This window comes from Mesocricetus auratus, unplaced genomic scaffold (genome assembly GCF_017639785.1).
Source record: "Mesocricetus auratus isolate SY011 unplaced genomic scaffold, BCM_Maur_2.0 Super-Scaffold_6730, whole genome shotgun sequence".
NCBI lineage: Eukaryota > Metazoa > Chordata > Mammalia > Rodentia > Cricetidae > Mesocricetus > Mesocricetus auratus.
Window position 1 is genome coordinate 3,378,676 of NW_024429184.1, and position 26,286 is coordinate 3,404,961.

At 46.0% G+C, this 26,286-nt stretch overlaps 1 protein-coding gene across 2 annotated transcripts in view; it reads left to right on the top strand.

Moving 5' to 3' along the window:
* The first annotated feature begins 1,274 nt into the window (after positions 1–1,274).
* Positions 1,275–26,286, top strand: part of Ctnnal1 (catenin alpha like 1) — a 60,482-nt gene continuing 35,470 nt past the window's right edge. Inside the window, exons 1-5 of one of the 2 annotated variants that reach the window (XM_040738161.1) lie at positions 1,275–1,331; positions 16,379–16,568; positions 20,590–20,777; positions 23,759–23,878; positions 25,819–25,908. In XM_040738161.1, coding sequence (XP_040594095.1) covers positions 1,290–1,331; positions 16,379–16,568; positions 20,590–20,777; positions 23,759–23,878; positions 25,819–25,908 — 630 coding nt within the window. In that variant the 5' untranslated portion in view covers positions 1,275–1,289. Of the gene's footprint in view, positions 1,332–1,731; positions 1,965–16,378; positions 16,569–20,589; positions 20,778–23,758; positions 23,879–25,818; positions 25,909–26,286 lie in introns of those variants that run through there. The other variant, XM_040738156.1, reaches the window with a different exon arrangement.

Below are 26,286 nucleotides of genomic sequence, written 5' to 3' on the forward strand. Positions count from 1 at the left end.
TGGGTAATAAACTGTGCTTCTTTTTTTGTTTGTTTTTCTTTTTTGAGAGATTTGATCTTTATCCAGACTTTCCCTGCACATCCTACAGTTGGTGCCAGTATTGATACTGGTGCCTGTATTTTTGTGAAATTTGGTTATCTTACATGGTTGCACCTTAAGAAGCCAAAGGGTCCATAGATGAGGCAGGAGTCCTCAGTGCCTTGGAGAGAGGCAGCCTCGTAGATAAAGTGTGAGGATGGTGGTTGAAGGTAAAAATTGGAAGACAAGGGGCCTGGAGAGGTGACTCAGTAGTTAAGGGTTGTATACTTACTGCTCTTCCAGAAGACCCACGTTGGATTCCATATTGGGTGGCTGCAATTCCAGGGGATCTTATGCCTCTGTTTTTCACAAGCACTGCACATTCCAACATATAAACACAATTTAAAAGAAAAAATAATCATGAGGAGTTGAATTCAGGAGCTCTTCTTTTTAAGGAAGAAGCGAAGCCGTTGTTTTGCTACCTCCATTACCAGATACCCATGCTGCTTGGCCAATGAAGCTGGGCCCTGCAAGTTTGCTTTCAATACTATACAGGTTGAACCCATCAGTCTAACCCATTGATGGAGATAGCCAGTTTCAGATTCCTTTTTGCCTCCGTAGTTGCTTGTTAGCAGTATGGTCCTTTCAAAAATACTTTCTTAGGCTTCTCGGTCAGTTGCTTAAGTCTAGAACCTTCCTAAGGTGCGGGCTTTTGAAAGCCTTCCTTTGGCTTTGTTCCTGGAAATGGGAGGAAAAGGAGTGTTGGCACTCCCTGTCACCTCAGGGATTCTGTGTGAGCTCATGGTTGGGCCAAGAGCACGGATTCTTAGCCTTAAGTGACTTCAGTCAGAAATAGACACAATCTTTTATTTGAAGGAGCAGTTAACACGCTGCTAGTTCTTGCCTAATATTGAAAATAACTGCGGAAAGTAGTTTTTTTTTTAAAGATGGAGTATTAGTCAGTGAGTGCAACTTTTGTTTTTAATTCTCCTGAAAGTGAATTCTAAAGATGCCGCCTGTAAGATCCACTGCCTTCCTGCTATCAGGGTACTTAGGTGAATGTGTTATCAAATGTCTCAACTCCGCGTGAGAAATAATATAATCAGGAAATAGGGGTGAAGGGGAAATCGGGTGGACCTTCCTGGAAAGCCATGGAAAGATAATTAATTACAAGTATACTTGCCATTCCGGGGCGGGGGTTCCCTGCCATTTCAACCCCATCAAAGCTTGCAGGAACACTTGTGAGGATTCAGAATTGACTTTTGAGGGAAATGGATTTGGCGGGAACCTCTGCTGGGGACGGTCGTCTTCTGGTGAGAGGCGGCGTGAGCGTGGGGAGGCTCCTCAGGTGTCTCACTCCCCTTGCTTTGGGTAAAATCTGTCTTGGCTCACCTCCCAAAGAGGCAGTGGTGCGGGAGGGGCGGGACAATGGCAGCGGGTAGGTGGGGCTCCCGGGGATTAGGGTGGAGCTAGAAGGGGCGTGCCGCCCTAGGGGCGGATCTGATGAGCCACCACGGTGGCGCTTCTGACTATGGGGGTAGGTGGGAGGGGACGTGGTGGGGCATGGGTGGGGGCGGGACTAGCGAGGGTGGGGTGGGGGCGGGGCCGAGGCGGTGGTGCCCGCGAGGGGGCGGGGCTCTAGGGCCCGGGTTCGCAGGGAGGCGGGGCCTGGGCGGAGGCACAAGGCTCGCAGGGGGCGGGGCCTCGGTGCAGCGCGGCGCGGGCGGCGGGCGGCGGGCTGGCTGGCTGGCGGGCCCCGCACTGCCGGTTGCGGGCTGGGGCTGTGCCACCAGAGCCGGGTCATGGCCGCGTCTCCGGTCCCCGGCGGCGGCGGCGCGGGAGCGGGAGCTGTCCACTCCTCCAGGACGTCTGGCTTCGCCTTCGACCCGGGGCTGGAGATCCGAACGCGCTCGGTGGAGCAGACGCTGCTGCCCCTGGTTTCTCAGGTACCGCGGCCCCGAGTCCCCGTGTGCGCGGCCCGCGATGGCGGCCGCCGCTCTTAGCCGGCCCGGGCCCGGGGCATAGATGGCGGGGCGGGAGGCGGCGCCGTCCCGCGTCCCGGACTCGCGTGGGGGCCTGGGGCGGGGCGGCCGCTCCTGGCTGGGCGCGCGGTGAGGCCACCGAGCCCAGCAGGTGCGTGGTCCGGCCTAGGCGGCCGGGATCGCCCGGTGCTGCCGCCGCTGCCTCGTGAGGCCCCTGCCCGCGGGGTCCCCCGGCTCCCGGAGCCCAGCCGGCTGCCCCTGCGGCTCCGCCACCGCCGGCGTCCACATCCCACGACAGACCAGGGCCCCTGGGCAGACTCAGGCGCCACGGTTTGCCTCCCACCCCGACACGGTCTCCAAGGCCTTTGTCCCTCTCCCTTGACCGTGTGCGTGCGTGTGTGTGTGTGCTGGCCCAGCTCCCACCCACTCTGGCCACCTGTCCTGTCCCTCCTTGTCACTCGCCTGTCCGTCTTGGTCTGCTTGGTCTCTGCAGAATGACAGGGGGGAAAGGAGTGCTTGGGGCTTAATCCCCATGCACACTTTTTTTTTTGGGCCAGGTCTCAGTTGGGATTAATGCATTACTACTGTATTTGTGGGTTATAAAAGGAGTCTAGAAACAGCTAAGTGATGTGCATAATAATAATAGTAGTTAATAATAATAAAAATAATAAAGGTTTGTTTCTCCGAGCTGAAGTATCCATAACCTGAGGGCTAGAATTCCTCACCTACAGCTGTGGTTCGATGCCAAACTTCACCAAGAGTTTTGTCTTTGGCTGAGCGTTGGCGATGGGTGACTCATACTGAGGTGTAACATCTTGGTGACTCATGCCAGGATTGCCAAGATTTTAGAGGGAGAGTCTTAAATTATCTGACTCTAAATAAAAAAAAATCATTTCTTACAAAAACCTCCACACCTGGCCACCGATGCCTTGTATAATAAGCACTTTTAGTGAAGTTGTCACTATTCCATAGACTTGTAAATGTTGCCTCTGTTCCCGCCAGGTCCCGAAAATACTTGAAAGTTGTAGTCCTTTATGTCCCCTGGATTATCCCCATTTCCCTACCTGCATCCTGTCATTGGTTGAGCAGTGGTGCCGACACCCCGAGGCTTTCCCTCTTCCTGAGTGATGGATGTATGGATCAATAGAAAGAATGCTGCTGTCTACACTTCCTTCCACCCTGGAGAACCCCACACACACCCCCTGTCAGCATGACAATCACAATTCATAAGTGGTGAGAAATACCCAAGGGAGAAAGATGAGAGTGATGGATTTGAAACCGATCGTGTTTTATCCGTCTATTTAATGCTTGATAACAGCCTGTGTTCTAAACACTTTGCCAGTGCTAACTCATTTAATTCTCGTTCACCCAATCTCATGAGGCCAATGAAGACATTGAGGGTGGGCTAGATCAATTAACTTGTTATTACGGAGTTCAACTCTTAACTGACAAACTGGAATTTGAATCCAGGCAGCTTGGCTCCAGTGCCCCTTCTAGAGATTAGGAGGAAGGGATGAGGTCAGTGTAGAGTGGTTACAAAGAAAAAGTTTCACAGTAGAAAAACTAGCCGAAAGCTTTAATCTGGAAAAACTGTAACTTTGTATAGTAGCGTTGCTACACAGAGCTTTATTTCTATTCTTATTGGGAGAGTAGAAGAGGAAAAGTGTTATTTGCTGCTAAAAATTAACTAGAGGGAAAAACACCCCTCCCCGCTTGATATGAGGCCTTATTCAGTATCACAGCTGAGGTTCTGCACACCACAGTTGTATCTCCGTCAAGGTCCACAACTGGCAGGCTTAATGGTAGACTGTTCTCAACAAGACAAAGTTAAGTCCCCATCATATCAAGAGATGCATAAGACATGTTATGATGCTTGGTCAACAAGTCAGGGAAGTGAAGTACAAACGGGTAATTTAAACTGATTTTAAAGTTTCAGTGAATTTAAGATTTTAAAATGGGGAGTAGGATAGCTCAGTTGGGGTGCTGGCCCTTGGTTGTTTCCCTGTATCATATAAATGTTGGTGGTTTATGCATGTAATCCAGCACTTAGAAACTGGAGGAAGGAGAATTAAGAGTTTGGGGCTAGCCTGAATTGATGAAACTCTCTCTCTCTCTCTCTCTCTCTCTCTCTCTCTCTCTCCCTCTGTGTATGGGGGGGGCAGCGGGAGCAGGGAATGGTTAGCTCTCTAGAAAGCTCCCATGTCCAAGTGTTTCTCTCCCATAGATACAGCACTATTATCCAACTAATTTTCCCCAAGAATATTTTAAGCACTTTAAGCAAGGATTTATCGCATACTTAACAGTTGCTACTGTTCAAAGGGCATGTATTTTAGTTGGGAGGTAAGTCATGTATGGAATAGTAAGCCATGCCAAGTATCAAATGAGTGTTACCCATAATAAATGTTTTGAGAGCTCTGATCTTTGAATCAGGGATGACTCTGAAGGAGACAGGGTTTGAGTAAACCAGTAAGACTAGCACCAAGAGATGCAAAGTAAAGGCTTTTTTTTTTTTTTTTTTGTCTTACTTCACTGCTGACTCTCCCAGGGAAAGTCTTGACTTTTAGGTCTTATCCTAGGAAAACGAGGTTTTGTCAGCATCACAAAATATATAGTGTCCTCTCTTTGCAGACTAGAAATATTTTCACAGCAATAGATAAGAACCTTCCCATCCAGCTTCTAATTATGACAAAATTATTTTGTAAACTACCAGTAGGGAAAACTTCCTTGCCGGGGGTGTAAGTCAATGGTAAGTTAAGACTGCTTGTCTGACGTGAAACAGGCCCTGAGTTCAGTCCTCAGCACTGGAGGGAAAACGTTGCTGAAGGGCTGGGGAAAAGGCTTTATGGGGAACGTGCTCACTGTACAAGCATGAGGACCTGAATTTGGATCCTCAGCATCGAGGCAAAAGCTGGCAGGGGTGAGGAGTTAGTGCTGAGAAGCTGGTCCTTGAGCTGCAGATTCATTGAGAGATTCTCTTAAAGAACAAAGTGAAGACCAGTGAGGAAGATTTCTCATGCTGATCTCTGGCCTCCCACATGCATGCACAGACACCAGGATTTGCACGGATACACACACACACACACACACACACACACACACACACACACACACACCACACACACCACACACACAGAGTAAAAACGTTGCTGGAAAAGCCTTTGTTAGCTCATAAGTGTTTCTATAGGAAACATTATCACAATAGTTGGAACTAGATCTTGTAGATCAGGCTGGTGTCCAACTCACAGAGATCTGCCTGTCTCTGCCTCCCAAGTGCCGGGATTAAAGGCGTGCGCCACCACTGCCTAGCCAAGATACATTTGTTTTAAAGGCAGAGACAAGAAGTGGTGCCTGTTAGCACAGATCCTATTCAAATGATGCCAGAAATTCCAACCGCTTGTAAGACAAGAATAAAACAAAAGGTTCAGAGATAGTAAACGAAAAATCACAAGTACCATCGTATTATAATTATCAATATAGAAAACTCAAACTAGGAATAGCCAGCAGGTTCATAGAATATGAAGTATTAAATGCAGTTGCATTTCTCCACATTAATAATGTCAGGATAAATCGCGGGGGACCTTGGCGGATTATATGGCAGGAGAGGGTGAACGAGACGAGGGACAAACATGCCAGGCAAACAGAGCTTATCGAGAAGTTTTATTAGAAAGGGAAAGTGGGCAGAGAAACCCTGTCTCGAAAAACCAAAATAATAATAATAAAATAAAATAAAGGGAAAGTGGGGGGGACGAGGAAAGAGAAAAGAGGTGAAGAGACGCAGAGACAGAGAGAGGACAGAAGAGAAGAGGGAGACAGGAAAAGTCCTGTCTACCCTAGGGGAACAGCAGGAAAGAGTATAAGTGGGCGGGGTCTGTCTTTTAAAGGAGTCCTTTGCACCTGCCTGCAGACTACTTAGCCACAGAACCCTGGGCTGACCAGGGTACTGCCTGAGTGTATTCTGCCAGGTGACAGGGGCAGGCCAGCATAATGCCTGGATCCTTACAAATAAACAGAAAAAAAGCCATTCAAAGATACCAATTAGAGTAAGACAGTAAAATATGAGGTTACTAGAAAGATATGCATATATATTTAGCAGAGAGAGAGATATCAGACTATAGAGAAAATTTTATTGAAGTCCAAAGTAGATCTGAGTGATTGAAAGTACTGCATTCATGCCTAGGCCAATAGAATACTAAAGACACAGCTCTTGGCTTTTCCTATTGATTTGTAAATTTAATGCAATTCCAACGAAAATTCCAAAAGATTTTGGGATAGGATTTGAGTAAAGTAATTCTAAAAATTTATATGAAATACCAAAGAACCAAAAATAGCCAGAAGCAAAACAAGATGTGTAGACTTACTCTACAGAGTCCAAATGTGGTCATGTATGCTTTTAGTGCCGGCATTTGGAAATTGGAGGCAGGTGGATCACTTAGACTTGGAGGCCAGCCTGGTCTACATAGTAAGTTTCATGCCCCCATGGCTACATAGTGAGACCCCATCTCAGAAAAAGAAAAACTGAAGACAGAGGATGGGTATAATGGTACATGGATGTCATCCCCACACACATGAGACTGAGGCAGGGGAATTATTAAACTATAGACCATCCTGGATGATACCAGACCCTGTCTAAGAAAAACGTCGATGCTACCAATGGCCTAGCAATTCAACTCCTTGCAGAGAAACCCTGTGTATATTTGAAAAACAGAATACAAGCATGGTTAACATTTTTATTTCTGAATGCCCCAAACTAAACACTACCAAAATCTCTTTTAACAGGATGTTTAAATAAGTTGTGTAGTGTCCAGCGGGTGAGAGCCTATGCGTAAAAGGGCAGAGTCACCGCTGTGATTCTGCCCCTGTTATGTTTTTGCCTGTTATGGCTCAAACCCAAGGTTTTAGGAGAACTGGCAAGCACCATACTAGTGAGCTATATCCCTGCGTCTTAAGGGTTTTAGAACAGGATATCTTTATAGACCAATCTGGACTCAAACTTGGTCTCTGCCTCCCAAGTGCTAGGAAAGGTTGGCACCACCACAGTGGATTTTTTGTTTTGTTTTGTTGTTTTGTTTATGGAAACAGAGTTTCTCTGTGGCTTTGGAGCCCATTCTGGAACTCGCTCTGTAGACCAGGCTGGTCTCCAACTCACAGAGATCCGCCTGCCTCTGCCTTCCGAGTGCTGGGATTAAAGGCGTGCTCCATCACCGACTCACAGTACATTTTGACGTTGCATATTTTATAATCTAAAACTTTATTTTTTAAAGCTCCAGGCTAAGCACCAGGCATGTTTTCTGTAGAGCTGCTCCCACCCCTTTTAATATCCATTTCATTCTTCCTGTCACCACTGACCACTCCTCCGGTGTTTTCATCCCAGGCAGGGAAGGAGGATGCCTCCACCCTGGCGTGGAATGTCATTCTGTGCCCTGGGGCTTTTTCTTCCAGCCCTCCTGCCAGGACTCTTTTGTTTTCCAAGGTGGCTTCACTTCATTCTCCCCATCTCTTTTTGCCTTGGGAGAGCTTCGGAATCTCTGTCTCAGCATGGTTTGTGGAAGACGAGAGTAGTCTCCTTGCTGACCTGTGCAGTGACTATAAGTGTGCCCTTGAGAGCAGAGGTGAAGGAAAATCCAAATGATAAGAGGAGACTGTAAGCTAGTGAAATGCCTGCCTCTGCCTTCTTGAAGAATCTGACCTTGAATGGTGTTTCTTCAGGTTTTGTACAGCAAATCAGTTCACATTTTTTTTCTTTTTCTTTTTTTTTTTTGAGACTGGGTGTCTCTGTATTGTTTTGGAGCCTGTCCTGGAACTCTCTCTGTAGACCAGGCTGGTCCGGAATTCACAGAGCTCTGCCTGCCTCTGCCTCCCAAAGGCGTGCGCCACCAACGCCCCGCTCCAGTTCACTTTTTTTAAAAAGATTTATTTATTTATACTGTGTACAGTGTTCTGCCTGCTGTTGTCCTTGCAGGCCAGAAGATGGGACCAGATCTCATCACAGGTGTTTGTGAGACACCATGTGGTTGCTGGGAATTGAACTCAGGACCTCTGGAAGAGCAGTCGGTGCTCATAACTACTGAGCCATCTCTCTAGCCCCCAGTTCACTGAAGTGCTAAATACAGACAGGAACTTCTCCATCTCAGACTGGCTTTTAAATTATTCTTCAGGTCCTGGAGAACTAGACTTTGTATTTTCTTTCTTTCTGACTCCCCATTTTACTTGCTTTCTTGCCTCTCCACAAAGCAGGTAAAGAAAGACCCTGTCAATCAAGTGTAAATGTCAGTTCTAAAAATTTAGAACATCCCAAAACACGAGGGAACAGTACCGACACATCCTCCCTTTTCTCTTTTCGTGAATGACACTCTTCGAAGTACGGTGGTTTACATTTACTCACTTATTTCACAGGGAAGCCTGAGCATGTTATTGTCCCATTTCTTACAGAGGAGAGTTGTTACACAAAGGCTGATAATTAGCTGCATCCTGGCCAGGACTCCACTCCCAGGCAGTGGTTGGAGTCCATGGTCTTAACTGCTGGGATGCACTTATCTGTACCTTCAAGACTGAAAAGTCTCTGCCCCTGACAAGCCTCTCCACTGATGCAACAATCCAAATCAGATCAAATAAAACCAAATTTTAAAAGTCTACGTTTAATGTATATAACGCTCCTGAATGGCCTTCCAGCCCCTCAGAGAGGAGACAGGAAAGAGAGACCAGAAAACCATGAGTCTGTTTTCTGGGAGGCAGTTTAAGTACCCTGTGGGAGTGGTCTATGGGGGGCGTGGTCTTGAGCATATCTGGGGGAGGGGTCATCATTTGTGGGCTTTCTGAGATGAAGCAGGGTTTAGGGGAGAGGACTGGGGTGGAACTTCATCCTAACATCCCAGACTCTTTGGGTATATGGATGCCAGCAGCTAGGGTGAAACTTCCACCGTAGCAGTGGCGCCTTAGGCAGATGGCCTCACGGAAGCCCTTGTTCTTGCTTTCTTCCATGGTGGAGTTTTTCATTGTGTCCTGTCATCTCTCTTCTCCCCACAGAATGCCTTCTTTGCCCTCTGGCTCATTCAGGCATTTTCTAGAACATCCTGTAGACATGTCCGTCAGGGCAGCTGCAAGTGGTCACTCTTACTTTTCTTCCTAGTTTTCAAGAATAATGGCTAGCTTTTTTATTTGGCATATTACACTTTGGAAGCTCCCTCGCTGTTTCCCCCTCGATCCTTAGTGGGAGGAGGTAAGGGAGGCTTAGTGATTAAGAGTGTAGTCAACTTTTGGCTCTGTGACCCTGGGCAAATTCTTAACCTCTTCCAAATTTAGGCTTTTTATTTGTATAATGAAGGTAATAGTAGGTAGATACCTAACAAAAACTAGAGATGTAAACATTAAATGAACTTTTATATGCAAAACATACACACTAATACTCATGTGTTTAGTAAAGCTGAGTCTTATCTTTTGCATAAAAATTAAAATGAAATCTCAATTTTATAAAAGTGTATTAAGTACATATAAATCATGGTTGGAATAATTCAGCATAAATATTCACAGGACTATAGTGTTACACGTTATTATTTGAAGTTTTCCTGCATTTACCCCCTTTCTTGTTTTGGGAATAATCAACAGAGGTGCTTTCTCTTTTTTTTAGAGTTCATTTTTATTATTTTTTAATTGTGTTGGTGTGTGTGGTGTCCGAGGAGGCTAGAAGTCGGAATCCCTTCGAGCTGGAGTTTCAAATGGTTGTGAGCTGCTTGACATAGGTGCTGGGAACTGAACTCAGGTGCCGTGGAAGAGCAGCCATCCGCCTCACCCACTCAACCAGCCCTGAAGCTGTCTTTTTAAAAGTTGGAAATTGCTAGGATATAAGCAGATATTTGAATAAGGGTTGTTATGAATTGACTTAGCTCTTGTAAATATCGATTTTCAATGACTGTATTTGGAATAGGCATTTTCCAGAACGCTTCCAGTAAGAGGAAGACAGCCACACCTAATAGTGCACTGGGGAGAGGATGTTTGGAGTGAAAGCTAAATGCTTGTTTGGGAACTGCACAATCGTTAGTGCTTACTGTAGGATCTGTTCCAAATATATTTGGAAAATTTAAGCAGTATGCAAATACAGAATTTAATGAGCACAATGTCTAACTCTGGGCTGCTGTAACAGCAACACTAAGCTAGCACCCAGCACGTGGGATTTCCCTGTTCAAACCTCAGTCCCACAAATGAACAATAGAATCACGGACATCTCTAGCAACAGGCATTTATTTTGGCACAGTATTGCTGCTGGGTGGCCTAACACCAAGGTGGTCGATGTCAGTGTTTGGTGAGACTTCCTTTTTCCTAGACTAGACTGATGTCTTCTCCCTATCCTGATGGGTGACACAAAGGGACAGGGCCCTTCGATTATTTCCCTTTATAAGAGTACTAAATCCTATTCATGGGAGCTCCAAATTCATGGCCAAATCCCTTCCTAATTATTGGGTGTTAGGACTTCACTATATGAATGGGGTCAGCCACATCCACTCTAAGTAGCCACTTCTATTCTTTTCACTTTTGTAATCTCTTATGTGACACCTTGAAAATAGTGGTCAGGGTCTCTGTTCGGAGGACTGAGGTGGTGCAGGTGGATTTTATGTCTGCGCCCTCTCCTTTCAGACAGTCTCACAGGACTGAGCTATCCCAAGCTCTGGGACCAAGGCGTACACTACCCCACTGCTGTTTCCATATCAGCCAGCCTCACAATTCACTCCAGTGACTCTTAGAGAGGCGACTGCCCAACGGGCTCCCGGGTCACATTCATGCTGAGGAAAAGATCCTGTCCCTCTGAAATCAAGAAATGAGCAAGAATGATGGACATCTCTCTATACTGGTGGGGCTTTATTTATTTTTTAAATGTATTATAAAGGTGAAATTACACAGAGGCCAGTGGATCGCTGAGGCCAGCTTGGGCTACATAGAGAGATAAATCAAAATCAAACCAAACCGAAACAAAAAAACTTGCAAAAAAATAATAATCACAAAGTAAAATTAACCATACCTAAACTCTGTAATATCCCGGTGAACTTCTATACAGTTAGAATAGCCATTCTGAAGCTGTGGAGTATCATAGTGGATTTTATTCATTCACTATCAAATACGTTTTATTTACTTATCTACCGCCAACAACACATAAACAAATAACGCCGGGTGATGGTGGTCCACGACTTTCATTCCAGCACTCAGGAGGCAGAGACAGGCAGATCTCTGTGAGTTCAAGGCCAGCCTGGTCTACAGAGCGAGTTCCAGGACAGCCAAGGCTTCACAGAGAAACCCTTTTTCCAAAAAACCATAAATAAATAAATAAATAAATAAATGAATAAATAAAATCCAAAGCAGTTAGCTTTTTGTTGTCTTCCATGCCTGTGAGAATTTACTTCAAAACACACATTTGAAATTATGTTTACATCTACATAACAAAACATTCCCAAACTTAATGGATTAAGATAAATCAGGTTCTGAGAATTGGGAATTTGAGAGTAACTTACCTGGGTGGCTCTGTAGCTCTGCCGTCTAAAGCACAGCACAGAGATTCTGGGTAACTGTTCCTCCCACGGGGCCGGTCAAGTGCCTTTGCATCTCAGCAGGCTTCCCCGAGAGTGGAGGAGACATCGGACATTACAGAGCAGCAGATGGGAACTGCAGTGTCTTCACACTTACCTCTAGAGTCGCACGCTGTCACTTCTGCTTCATTTATTGGCTGAGGGAGACGATATCTGTCGTAAGTTAAGAAAAGCAGCTCCAGAGAGGACGACATAGGACAGGGTTCAAGCAGACTTTTTTTGGGGGGGGGAAGGGATAGTATAAAGGGGGAGAAGGAAGGAGGGAGACAGGAGCAGCAGGAGAGGAGAGAAAGAGCGTGAGGAAAGAGGGAGAGAAAGAGAAGGATGGGAGGTGGGCGGGGCCCTTTAGTGAATGTGCACAGGTGGTGTTCTTTTTTTCTTTTTTTCTTTTTTTTTTTTTTTTTTTTTGTTTCTTGAGACAGGGTTTCTCTTTTGGAGGCTGTCCTGGGACTCACTCTTTAGACCAGGCTGGCCTCGAACTCACAGAGATCCGCCTGCCTCTGCCTTCTGAGTGCTGGGATTAAAGGTGCGCGCCACCACCACCCGGCCCACAGGTGGTGGTGCTCTTAGTGGCTGCAGCTGAGGGCATATCCTGTCAGAACCCCAAGGACAGGCCAGTAGGGATTCCTGAATAGTAACAGTGTCCCCTGCTTCTAACTCTGGAGTGCTGGGATTCCGGCCTGTTTGTCACAGTGCTGGTGTGTGGTGCTGGCAGTTGAACCCAGGGCTTAGTGCACGCGAGGCCATAGCTCTGACTCTTGAGCTACATCCCCTGCTTTCTTCTGCCAGAAGTAACGAAAATCAGCTTGCCCTCAAGGAGAGAGGCGGAGACAGCCTCTTGTAGGCTGCAACAGCAAAGAACTTGGGTTCTCTAACCTCTGTGGTAAATTGTTTACCTTCTTCTGCCTGCAGACAAACCCCTCCTGAAAGCTCAGCCGAACACAGAAGGTTGACTAGGAAATCTGGTCTAGATGAGCTTTTTAAAGACAGGCATTTCCTAAGTGCAACTCTTTCTAGCTATAGGAAAAAAGGAAGCACAGGCTATTGTAGGCTTATGCTAAAAAACAAGGGAAGAAAGAACCGATAGTTCAGCTTCCTAACATGCACCTGGACCCAGGTCGGCGGTTCCTTAGTAAAACTCAAGTCCCGGGAATTGTCTCAGTGTCTTGGTATTGCCTTCTCGGTGTTTGTAGCTCGTTTCCTCAGCCTGTGGAAGTCTGGGAGTAAGAAACCCTCCATTTCACATTGACCCTCCTTTTTTTTTTTTTTAAAGTCCAAGCTGGATATGTTTCTGCCAGTGTAATTAATTTTGTTTGTTGTCCTTTGAGTCATGCTCTACTTGGTGTTTTAGACCAAAGCCATGCCCACGAGTTGTGCAGAGGTCAGCTCTTTTCTGCCTTTGACCCCTCGGGACCTCTGGAAGACCAGTGCTGAAACTCCCAAAGCTGACTGTAAGATTTTCCAGCCAGTTCCTTACGGTTGTCTTTAGATTTCACTTTTGCCTGTAAGCCATTTATAATTTTATCACGGTGTGCCATCTGGCTAAGAATTTTCAAAAGCAGCAAGTTCTGGCTTGATCTTGTTTAACCGTGTTTTATTTAAGTTCTCTCTGGTTTCTTATATTCTACTGCAACCACTAGCCCCTTTAAACCCTTCAAATCCCCTTAGCTAGACCATTCTTGAGGGAAGGCTTCTACTTTCCCCGTTATTAAGGGTGATTTTCTGCTGCCACCTAATAAGGTTCTTTTCCCACTAGTTTCTAGTGAGGTTTTGTCTGTGTGTGTATGTGCACGCGCATGCATATGCCATAGTGGGGTGTGTGTGTGTGTGTGTGTGTGTGTGTGTGTGTGTGTGTGTGTGTGTGTGAGTGTGTGTGTGTGCGTGAGTCTGTAGGTCAAAGGATAAGCTTGGATGTCTGTTTCACCTTTCTTCTTGTTTGAGATATGGTTTCTTATTGTTTGCCTTTGTGTGGGCAGGCTAGCTGACCTCTGTCTCTACTTCCCATTTCCCATAACAGTTTTGGGAGTGTGGATGTCCTCATTATTGCACCAGGCTTTGTGTGGGGTCTGAGGCTGTAAACTCAGGTCCTCACACAGATGCTGAGACATTTCCTTAGTCTCTTCCCCACTTTTTTTATTTAAATAAGCTTTTGTTTACACTTTTGTTGTGGTCTGAATGTTGGTTTCCCCTCAAAATCCTTATATTGGAACTTAATCCCCACTGTAATTTTAGTAGTATATGAAGCCTTTTGGAGCCCATTAAGTTGTGACTGAGACTAATGCTTTAGGGTGGAGCAAAGAGAACTTGTTTGCTTGGTCTACCAAGTGAAGAGCCATGAAAACCTGACCCTCACCAGACTCTAAGTCTATGGAGGCCTGAACCTGAGCTTTGTAGAACTTAAGCAGTGAGTTCATATAGGACTAGCTGAAGTTATTCGTTTTGGGAGTTTAAACTGACTGAGCTTCCCCAAAGTCTCCTGCTCCTGTCATCAACATTCCTGGGCTTTCCCTCATCCCACAAAGTCACTCAAACACAGCCCAATTTCAAAGTTACTCTCAAATTTTGGGTTTTGTTATAGCATCTCTCCAGATCTAGGTACCAAAATCTGTATTACCTATCTAAGAACAATGCCTTAAAACTGGGTGGTGGCTCACCCTTAATCCCAGCTCTGGGGAGGCAGAGGCAGACAGATCTAAGTTTGAGGCTAGCCTGGTCTACAGAGTGAGTTCCAGGACAGTCAGGACTACACAGAGAACCGCTATCCTGAAAACAAAAACAACAACAAAACCAATGCTTTCATTGGTTTTCTATTGCTGTACTTAAACATCCTGATTAAAGCAACTCAGGGGACAAAGTGTTTTAGCTTACAGTTCCAGAAAGAATATAGCCCATCATGGCAAGGAAGGCTGGCAATAGGAGAATGATGTCACATTGCAGTGCAGTCCCAAAGGAAAGAGAGAGCAGGGAGTGGGACCAGGGCTTACAATCTCAATGCCAACCTGGTGTGGTGGTTCACGCCTTTAGTCCTAGGCAGATCTCTGCAAGTTCGAGGCTATCCAGTGCTACATAGTGAGAACCTGCTCAGACAGACAGGCAGACAAACAACCTCAGTGCCTACTCCCAGTGACATACTTTCCTCAGCAAAGTTGCTTGTCCTAAAGTGCTACCAGATAGGGCTCAGTGTTCACGACATCACTCGAGCCTGTGGGGGACATCTCCCATTCATACCTTACAAATTACCCTAAACTTACTGCCTTAAACCAACAAGTCTTAGTGTCTGTGAGTTAAGGAGAATTCTGTAGTACTTTTCTGATGATTCTGGACCAAAGGCCCCGAAATAAAGGTGTCTGGCTGGGCCTGTGGCAGCTCAAAGGCTTAAACTGGCAGGACTCTGCTGCTGTGTCCTCCATCTGACTCAGGAAGCCTTGGCTCTGTTACGGCTGTGGCTGTGGCAGCAATCCTCACCTGGTGGGCTCTCAGAGGATCGCTCCGTGTGGGGCAGCTGGAATGGGCAGTGAGCTTTCTGTCCCCGTGATTGGTCCCCGAGAGAGAGGAGGAGGGAGGAAGAGACAGAGAAAGAGACAGACAGACAGACAGACAGACAGACAGACAGACAGACAGACAGACACACACACACACACACACACACACACACACACTACAGAGGACATTGTGATGTCACACATACCAGAGAGGAAATTGTGATGTCCATTGTCATCTGTCCATCAGAAGTGAGTTTACACTTGGGAGAGAAACAGAGCTCCTTCTTCCTTGAAGGAAAGGTCTGAAGGATTTCATGAATAGGTTTTGAAATCACAGAGATTATACCACATCCCCATGTAAAAAACCTTTCTGGGGCTCCCACTAATGCATAGAACAAAACTGTTTTTTTGAAGCAGGATGCCATTCAGGAGCTCAAAATGGCCTGTAGCTCACAGCCTTCCCTGTTATCATCCCATATAAATTATTTCAAAGTGAAACTCAGTATACATTTATTAGTTGGTATCTGTTTTTCATCTAATGGCTTTAAATAAATATTTCAAATGTGAGTATTGTACATGTTAGGTTCCTTCCTTCCTTCCTTCCTTCCTTCCTTCCTTCCTTTCTAAGGCATACGCCACCAGTGCCTGGTCTACACATTAGTTTCCTAAGATACTTTAAAGATTTTCATTTGTTTTAATGATCTATACATGTCTCCCTTTATATTTTATTTCAGTGCTTAAAACCAAATGATAAAACTTTTAGTATTTCGTGTACTTTGGGGCTGCTGATACAACAAAACTGGGTTAAAAGAGTGGATTACACTGGTCATTCTAAAGCTGCTAATGAGTTGAATAAACATGTGTGGTTAAAGTATGGTTTTCTAGTGCTGGGGACTGAACCAAGGTCCCCGTGTGCTGGGCAAAGGCTCTGCTAGGGTCCACCTCCAGTGCGCAAGTCCGTTCTGTATGCCCCATTTACTTTGTGAGCAGTGCCAGGGGGGAGCCGGGGAAATTCTGAGAGTGCTGCGAACCTGTGATTTACGTCTCTAAGATTTGTTGGATGACCCGGAGAGCATCTGGAACTGTATGTCCCAGATAACTGGCCTCAGGTGAACTCACAATTAATAGTAGCATTGTGCTGAGAAATGATGCAAGATGCTTTGCTGGCTGGCCCTGGGGTTGCAATATCTAAAGCTACTGATTTAGTCACTTGGGTTAGTCTGATATGCTGGGTTTAATTTTTTTGACCTTCGTGATACCTTTTTTTTTTTCAAGTATTGAGATAAAAGTTTTAAAAGTTGCTTCATTTTTTTTAAATTTCTAGATTACCACACTTATTAACCATAAAGATAATACCAAAAAGTCTGATAAAACTCTGCAAGCAATTCAGCGTGTGGGACAAGCTGTCAACTTGGCAGTTGGAAGATTTGTTAAAGTAGGGGAAGCTATAGCCAATGAAAACTGGGATTTGAAAGAAGAAATTAATATTGCCTGCATTGAGGCTAAACAAGCAGGTATGTGAATGTTTATCTTCCTTTTGTTTGTTTACTTGCTGCTTTTTTAGGAGACAAGGTCTTACTATGTAACCCTTGATGACTTGGAACTTTCTATGTAGGCCAGGCTGGCTTTGAACTCCTAGAGGTCCACTTGCCTTTGCCTCCCAAGTGCTGGGATTAAAGCCATGTGCCACCATACTGTCTTAGTTAGGGTTTTCTGTTGCTGTGAAGAGACACCATGGCTATGGCAACTCTTATACAGGAAACGTTTCATTGGGATGGCTCACTTTCATTTTCAGAGGTTCGGTCCATTATCGTCACGCCGGGCAGCTTGGCAGCGGGCGGCAGACGTGGTGCTGGAGAAATAGTTGAGAGTCCTGTATCTTGCAGGCAACAGGAAGTCCACCGCCACACTGGGCAGTATCCTGAGCATAGGAGTCCTCAAAGCTCACCCCCACAGTGACACACTTCCTCTGTCAAGACCATACCCACTCCAACAAAGCCACACCTCCTAATAGTGCCACTCCCTATGAGATTATGGGGGCCACTTACATTCAAACTACCACACATATGAGGCAGGTCTTACCACATAGCCCAGGCTATCCTCCTGCACCAGTCTCCCAAGTCCTGACATGTGTCACCATGCCAAGCTGCGAATATGTATTTTAAAGGCTGTGTATGCCGATCTCATTTCTCTGGGTCTTATGGCAGATACTTATGTATTCACTGTGTACCCAGTCTCACGGTATAAACTGGCGTGGCCTTTACCTTGAAGGTTTACCTTTACCTTTACCTGCCTCTGGGTCCAAGTGCTAGGATTGCAGGTGTGTACCACTACACCCAACAAAACTTAAGAATTTGCTTTCAAGCCAGGCCATTGGTGGCGCACGCCTTTAATCCCAGCATTAGGGAGGCAGAGGCAGGCAGATCTCTGTGAATTCAAGACCAGCCTGGGGTCTACGAGAGCTAGTTCTAGGACAGCCTCCAAAGCCACGGAGAAACCCTGTCTGGAAAAAACAAAAAAACAAAAAAAGAATTTGTTTGCTACAGTGCTGGGGATTGAACCCTGGGCTGTCCTTATGCTAATCAAGCTATCGCCAAGTTACATGGCTGATGAAATACTTTAGTTTGGCTTTGAGTTAAGATATGCTAGAACATTAATGACCTAAACTGGCTTTTAGGAATGTTGGGCCTCTCTTGACTGCAGTCCTAAGCCTGAAACATAGGCTCATTCACTGGTTAGCATACTGGCGTGCCTTGCTGGCCCTTAGCAGCTGAGGTGGGCGATTTGCAGAGAAGTTGAGAGAGGGTTACAAATGAAGGTCGGGAGGCTTGAGAGGAAGCGTTTACAGTAGAAACAGCCTAATACAGCCAGTGAGATGTGGCTGAACACAGAATGAGGGTGTTAACTAAAGACAGGAGGACACAGGCTTGACTCTCGGGCTTCTAGACGCTTGTTGGTTTGGGAACAGCTTTATGTGGGAGGCAGAGGAGGAGGCCTTATCCTGTATGTCGTTTCTATTTTTCCCATTATAAAAAAGGATTTGAATTGGGCTATAATAAAAGACATGGTAAATGATTCTACTAAAATAAGAGGAAAAATATACCAGACTCAGTGGCAAAGGTGAATATTTAATTAAGCATGAAATTTATCTTTGTACTTCCTGGAAAGCAAGACAAAAGTGTGAGAAACAGGGGTTATATAACCCTCATTGTTTGCCGAGAGGAAAGAAAGCAGTTGGTAAGAGGAGAGCCCTGTTTTCCTGGCACGGCATTATTCCGTGGGCACGTAGACAGCGCGTCACAGAGTGCAGTAGACAATGCAGAGAAAGCAGAAAGGCATCTTCCAGTTATTGCTGATAAGCACGAGGGGCGGGGTTGAGACCTACAGGAAACAGCGCCATGAGGTCCTGCCCCCCCTTAGCTCTGACACCATTCTCAGTGTGAGCTGACAGCCTCAGCCATCTCCCAGGCAGGTCCCTCCAGTGGCACGGACCTCACACACCACCTCTTTTAAGCTGACGGAAGTGCCCCTTCATCCTTCAAGAAGCCCCTCTCCCTACCTGTGAGCCTCCTGAACTTACATAGATTGAAGACTGAAGACAGCACTCGGGGAGGCTTTCTGGCTTAGTCAGCCCTCAGTGGTCCTTTCCTCCTGGGCGCCCTTCAGTGCAAGAATAGGAAGAAGCCGTGGGCATGACTTGGAGCTTCAGGGTTAAACCGCTTACATTCCAGTCCCGCCTCCTCCAACTAGGCAGAGCCTCAGTGTTCCCATGGAAAAATGGGGCTACTCACATTTGTAGAAGGGTTGTTACATGATGCCTGTGTGCATTTGTTTAACAGATTTTCATGTCCTAATTATTGCATTTTATTTTTTCTCTCAGTTGAGTTCCTGTTTTTATTTTTTACTTGACTACATGTCAAGATCTGTATTTTATATGGTAGTTTAGTAAACATTTTAAATATTTTTGTTAGAATGTCTTGGAGTTTTCACTCTAAGGGACTATACTAGTTCATTGCTTATAATAAATTAGAAACAAAAACACTCAACTGTACACTTTGTGCCTTTGCTGGGAACCCTTTGCAGTCTAGGCTTGGAAGAGCCGCGATGGTACGGAGACACTTGACCCTGTTCTGCAGTGGACCAGGGGTTCCTGCCCGCTTACTGATGTGGTGAATGCCCAGGGTTCAGTCAGGAAAAGGAATGGTTAAGCAGTGTCATCTGCACAGGCTCTCATGCAGTGACTTTGGTGGCCGAGAGTGATAGGAAAATGGACATTTTCCAGAGGAGCAAAGAAAACATCTTTTCTTTCAGCTATTGCTGCTCTCACCCATTTCCCCTGCTCCTTCCACCACAATAAAGGTTAGTTCCGAGCACATTTGTCCTCTGCAGATTTTGTCATAAAAATTTGGTGATACAACAATTTCCATTGCCATGCATCCGAGGCTCAGACCAGAGACAGGAAGTGACTTCCCTGGGCTATCCTGGGTCAGCTTGGGTAGAGATGTCTGTCAGGCCTTTGTTACCTGCAGGCTTCACCGTCCTGGAAATGTGTTTTGCAAGCTCCTAGGCAGGCTTTCTGGTTGACTGTTGGTCATCATGTTGATTCTTTGTCGTTAGGCTGCCTATAACCTCGTACTTGGTTTCCCTCAGAGAGACAGAAAACAAGATGATGGTCTCAGTTTTTAAAAATTCATTGTGCGTGCGTGCGTGTGTGTATGTGTGTGTGTGTGAGAGAGAGAGAGGGAGAGAGAGAGAGTGGGGTGTTTGTGTGAGTGTGTGTGGAGTGCGTGTGTGGTGTGTGTGTGTGTGTGTGTGTATGTATGTGTGTGTGTGTGTGTGTCCGTGTCCATGCTACAGTGCATGAGAAGAGGTTAGGACAGCTCTTGGGGGTCAGTGTTCTTTACCATGATTTTAGAGATTAAAGTGCTGTTGCCCCTGGCCATCTCACAGGCTTGACCAGAGAGGGTTTGATTGCTTGACTTCAGAAGTGGCATGCTTCCTCTTCTGCCCACGCTTCTGAGGGCAGTGTGGGAGAGGACGCTTGACGGACACGGGTACCAGCAGGTAGAGCTCTTTGGAGGCTGACTACCATACACTGTGATTGGTAAAGCACCAGCTAGTTGTCCATATTTAGTGGCCTGTGTTTGCTGTGCCCCTCCTTCCTCAGCTCCCTCTGGAGGCCTCACCTAGGCCTGGGCACCTGTGTCTTGCTTAGTGCTCTGGATTTAAGTGTTTGGTTCTTGACTCCTAGGACTTTTCTTTTGTCTTGTACAGAGGTAGCTTTTAGATTGTATGGTTGGACAAACTCCTAGAAAGACAAATTGTATTTTTCTGACCAGGTCAAAGTTTGTCATGGTTCTCAAGAGGGTACTGTCATTGTTTTTGTTTGTTTGTTTTTCTAGAAAGCATCATAGGAGCCATCTAAGCATTTCTTGTACCCAAAGTTCCCATGCATACTGTAGTCAAGATGAGAGAAAAGTCTGTCTTTTTGTTTAAGTGTTTAATTTCCAATATAATATCCCTCTTTCTTGTTAGGAGAAACGATTGCAGCACTCACAGATGTGACCAAATTGAACCCTGTGGAATCGGATGGCCAGATCACAATTTTGACAGACAAAACAGGGGTTGTGCAGGCCGCCAGGCTGCTGCTCTCCTCGGTGACAAAGGTGTTGCTGCTGGCAGACCGAGTAGTCATCAAGCAGATAGTGACGTCGAGAAACAAGGTACTCACTTGTGGCTGTGCTTGTGTCTTAGGGTGACTCAGAATCCTTGTTGATGTGAAATCCAGACAGTTTGGCTCTGCTTGTTAGTTAATTATTTATAGACCCATTGCCCAGAGTTTAAAACAGTGCCTTCCCCACACCTACCATATCTAATTACCGAGTCTGAACTTTCATTTATTTCTATCTTTAAAAGCATTGTTAGTGTTTTATGTATATGATTGTTTGCCTGTGTTAAGTCTGTGGGTCATGTGCATCCCTGATGTCCACAGAGGCCAGAAGACGGTCTCAGAGCTCCCGAAACTGGAGTTACAGGTGGATATGAGTTGCCATATGGGTGCTGGGAATTGAACCTGAATTCTCTGGAAGAACAGTCAGTGCTTTTAACCACTGAGCCCAGGCCTGAAGTTTTAAATGCAAATGATGTTTCTCATTTAACAACAACACAACAAAAATCTTGTTGAGGCGTACTGCCAAAAGCCTTAAATGTATGCAATTTGGGAAGAAAAGCTAAGCTGATGTTGTATGCACTAGAGACCTAGTTAACAAATATCCTGAATCCTGCAGTACTTTTACCCAAGTTAGAGAGTAACCATTTACAAGTAAAGACAAATGTCAATCACTGGGCTTTGGTAGAGTGCTTGGCTAGTATGCGCTAAGCCCTGGTTCCAATCCCAAGCACCTGCAGTCACAACCCTGGGAAATGGAGGCAGGATGATCAGAAGGTCAAGGCCAGCCTTAGCTACATAGAAGTTTGAGACCAGCCTGGGCTACTTGAGACCCTGTCCACAGCCACAAAATTTCCATATGTAGAGCCCTTAACTATTTCTAAAGAATGGACTTAAACTCTTGAGCTCAAAGTAGACCGTGGCCCTGCCCCTGGTCACTGGGAACCAAACACCATTGCCTTCTGCTGACACTCAGCTAGGTGAGGAGGGGGCAGTCATCGGAGTCAGCTGGAGGAGGGCATCCTCTCAGGGGCATCTGAGGATGGCCCTGTTGACCCCAGCCCCACCCCCCAGGAATGTCGAGCAAACCATAGTTTAAAGAGAAAAAGAAATGGAAGGGAGTGACAAACCAAAGGAATATTTTCCTGTCTTTCTGAGATGGAGGCTGTGCTCTGTGTCCCGTCTCCCTTATCTGTGGAACTGCTTGTGTTTCCTGAGCTGCCTGGGCAGGTTAGCAGGCCAGCTGTCTCCATATCCTCATTAAAAATGAACAAGCACAGGATATCTGTGTTTTTCTAACCTATCTAGCTCTGGCCCAAATTCAGTAGTTATTTTAGAAAAAAAAAAAAAGCTATCAGAAAGTATGTTTCACATTTGTTTACCGTATCTCTTACGCCAAGGAAACAGCATTTCCCGCCGCTGTCCTGTGCACAGGTCCACGCTTGGCTCTGTCCTCACTGCCCAAAGCCTCTCGGCAGTTATTCTCTGCTACTCAGCAGCTCCCGACCGGTCTAAACTGGCTTTCAGCTGTGAATTCCTAAACCCCCATCTTACTCCTCTCTCTGTAGATTACCTCCTTTCCATTTCCTTCTAAAACTGGAGTTCTCCTAATTCTGGTTCAGTAATCTGTATAGTTCCTGTGGTTTTTTTCTCCTCACTGCCTCCTTAGTTCTTATTGCTACTGTTGTCGGCTTTCAGTTTCTCTAACAGAATGCCTAAGGCTATGTTCTTTGTAAAGTCTGTTTGGCTTGCCTGTCTCTTCACCCCTGACTAGCCAGATAGGTGAGCTCCAGGGTTAGGACCCTGCCTCTGCAAGTAGAGAGGAGAGGGGTTAGTGAGCACACCCAGCATCAAGCTCTATCCTTCCCATACGTACACACATGTGCTTCTGCACACACGTGTGAGTATATACACACCCATACCAATAAATACTTCAAATGGAGACAGTTCAAGGCCATCCTCAGTTCCATAGGGAGTTAGGTTAGGGACTGTGGGTCAAAAAACAAAACAAACGAACCCCCTAAATACACAAAGGAAGAGCTCATTCATGAAGTTAAGTGCGAAGAAGCAAAGAATGGCAGAAATGCTGCCATTGCTATGCTCAGACATGCTTTGAGGGCATCTCCAGGGCCCTGTGCTGGGGGCCCAGGCCCCAGTGTATTCATGTGAGAGTTGGTGGAATCTTCACAAGACAGGATCTGTTCAAAGGCCTGTAAGTCACTGCAGGCATTGCCTGCAGAGGTGATTAACACAGCCTTCATGGGGCCCCTTGAAAGTTACTATTATTAGAAGATAAGGTTGAGTGGGGGTGGCTCTGATGCCTGTAATCTCAACTCTTGAGAAGCTGAGGCAGGAGGATAACCATGAGTTCAGGCCCAGACTCCGGGGCTACATAGTGAGTCTTAGGCCAGCCTAAGTCACACAAAGAGATCCTGCAAAGAACAGAATCTACTCTACGTAGAGACACGCTGTTGTCTCCTCCTTTAGGGGCTAGTCTAATAGGGAAGCTCAGGGGCCCGCCAAGGAGACCCCTGGAAAGGCAGGCTCACCCAGCAGAGTGTGCTTTTCCTTTTCAGAATTTCTTGCCCGAGTGCAGTTCCTAAACCCAGAGGTTTAGCTGGTTCTGTGTTAGGTCTGCCTTTGCTTTTTGCCTGTCTTTTTCTTACAGATGCTTTTAACTCTCTAAGCCCTATCTAGTCATTATTTTTTCTCTTCCTTTGAGGTTATACATAAACCCATGTCTCCTTATCCTAAGGCCAAGTCAAGTGGTTCTAAGTGTTGAACCAGCTCTTATGTCTTAGAGGCTCCTTCTCCGGTGTGTGTATGTACATGTCTCTGTGTGTGTGTGTGTGTGTGTGTGTGTGTGTGTGTGTGTGTGTGTGTGTGTGTGTGTGTGAGTGTGTGTGTATGTTTCTTTTTCTCAGCTTTCCCATGGAATTTCTAGCCTCTCTTGTTTCCCTTCACTCCGTTCAGCTCTGGAAGTCTCAGTCTGTGTCTTGTTTATCACCCAGCAATAAAATATTTTCTGTTTCACAGGTTCTTACAACCATGGAGAGACTAGAGAAAGTAAACAGCTTTCAGGAGTTTGTTCAGATGTTCAGCCAGTTTGGAAATGAAATGGTGGAGTTTGCACATCTAACAGGAGACAGACAAAATGTATGTACTTACCACATTGAAAAGTCTTCAGATAAATGCATACGTTTTACTTTGGATGGAAATTCAGTCTTCTTCTTCTTTTTTTTTTTTTTTTTTTTTTTTTTTTTGGTTTTTCTAGACAGAGTTTCTCTGTATTGTTTTGGAGGCTGTCCTGGAACTCACTCTGTAGACCAGGCTGGCCTTGAACTCACAGGGATCCGCCTGCCTCTGCCTCCCAAGTGCTGGGATTAAAGGCGTGCACCACCAACGCCCAGCAAGCCTGTCATTGTTTAACTGCATCTTTTGGTGTCTTGCCTTTGGGACCTGCTTCCCAATTCAGACCAATGTTTCTAAGGGTGGGGGAGGTAGAAGACGGCATCGTGTCAAAATAGGCTCTTTCTAGCTGGGATGTTTGCTTATGAATCCATCTTGTCAGCAGGCCTGACAGCTGTACTAAGATCCTGACATCTTCTCTCAGGCTACCCCTTCAGTTTTAGACAAGAGCTTTCCTGGTTATAGCTACTGTTGGGAGCTGGACATTGGTCTGGAAAATGGCAGGCCGGAGAGCAGTGTTTGTTGCTGAAATAGCCGAATGTGTAGGTGACTGGCAAGATGGCTGGGTGGGTAAGGGCACTTTCTGGAGTTCAATCCCCAGGATCCACATGGTGGAAGGAAATAACTGCCTCCTGCAAGCTGTCCTCTGACCTCCATGTGAATGCTATGACATTCACAAGCCCATGCATACCTGTGAGCTCACATATGTGTACCTGCACACAATATCAACAATTAAACGTATGCAGACTTTGAAAAGCCACCCGTGTAACCCTTGGCTCATTTTCTGTTCTGCCACCATTGTTCTTTAATACTTCTGTTTTTTTCTTTTTCTTTTCATCATCCTTCCCCTCTGCGCTCCCACACTCTCCCTGTAGAGATTATTAGCCTAAGTATTTTCAGGACGGTTTGTCGTCTAACATTTGCTGAGTCGCTTGGGTGAGTGCACTGTGACTCAGATCCCAAAGCCTGTGTCGCTCTTTTGGCTGTGTTTCCTGCTGGTCACACAGCTGGGAAACTTCCACTGTTACATTGATCTGCAGTTAGAAATCCAGCCTGAAGCCAGGATGGTGACTTACCCCTGTAATCCCAGCCCTTGGGATTCTAAGGCAGGAGGATCACCATTAGTTTGAGGCCAACCTAGGCTGCTTAGTGACTTGCAGGGTAGCCTGTGCTACATGGCAAGACCCTGCCTCAAAAAATCAAACCAAAAAAGAAAATAAGATTGATCTGTAGAATATTTCTCCCAGGTTCAGTAAGACTGTGATCAACTCTTAAAAGTGTGTACTTTGGCTGAAGAATAACCTTGACTGGCCTGGAACTCACTGTGTAGACCAGGCCATCATCAGATTCATAGACATCATCCTGCTCAGCTTTCCCAGTGCTGGGGTTTAAGGCGTGCACTACCTCACCTGGCAGGAGTAGCCGCTAAGTTTAACTCATCAGATACAGGGGAGTAGGCGTTTTCCCTGCCGGGGTTTTGGCAAGTGTTGTGACTGGCTCACTTTCTTAGTATTTGTTTTCAGACTTCAGTCCTTTCTTTGTTAATTGGTCAGAATATGCTGGAAATAGCCATCAGCTAGCCTCTTTCTTTGTACTCAGCAGATTCTCATTACTTACTGGGAATTGGAGTATTCTAGATATTGGGGACATAACAGTAAGGAAGCGTGCCCCATGTTTTAGAGGGTGTGGGTAGAGGCGGGCAGTAACAGACACGTGGACTGCAGGTAAGTGACCTCAAAGAGAGAACCGTGGGTGAAGGTTTAGAAAACATTCCCGTTGCCTCTTTCTTTCTGTCCTGAACAATATGACTGCCTTTTGGACATTTTTGTTGTTGAGTGAATGGCTTTTCCAAAGATTAGGTTGCTGCTATGGCCTTAGACTACCCAGTGATTTGATTTCATCTTTAGGATTTGAAAGATGAAAAGAAAAAGGCCAGCATGGCGGTGGCGAGGGCCGTGCTGGAAAAGGGCACCATGATGCTGCTCACGGCTTCCAAGGTAAGCACCCTGAGTCCTCATGCAGTCAGTAATGGGAAAGACAGGAGCAAACGCGTCGACGTGGGACGGCTACATTTCCATTTCATCTGCTCTTTCCTTATGCAGAGGACTGAACTCAGTGCCTTGTGCCTGCTAAGCATGTACTCCCACACTGAGCCTCACCCCGGCCGTCCCTACTGGGCATTTTTGAAGGGATGAAAGCAGTAACTTAGAACCAAGTCAAATCGGTTACTGTTATCACGAATGCTCACCTTCCTGCCCCAGCTCCCGAATCTGAGCCCACTTTGATTCAGCAGCTAAGCAGAAGAGAGGGGATCAAGTGCTGTGAACAGAGTCTGCCAGGCACTGGCACGCATGGCAGCGTTTGCCAGGCCACAC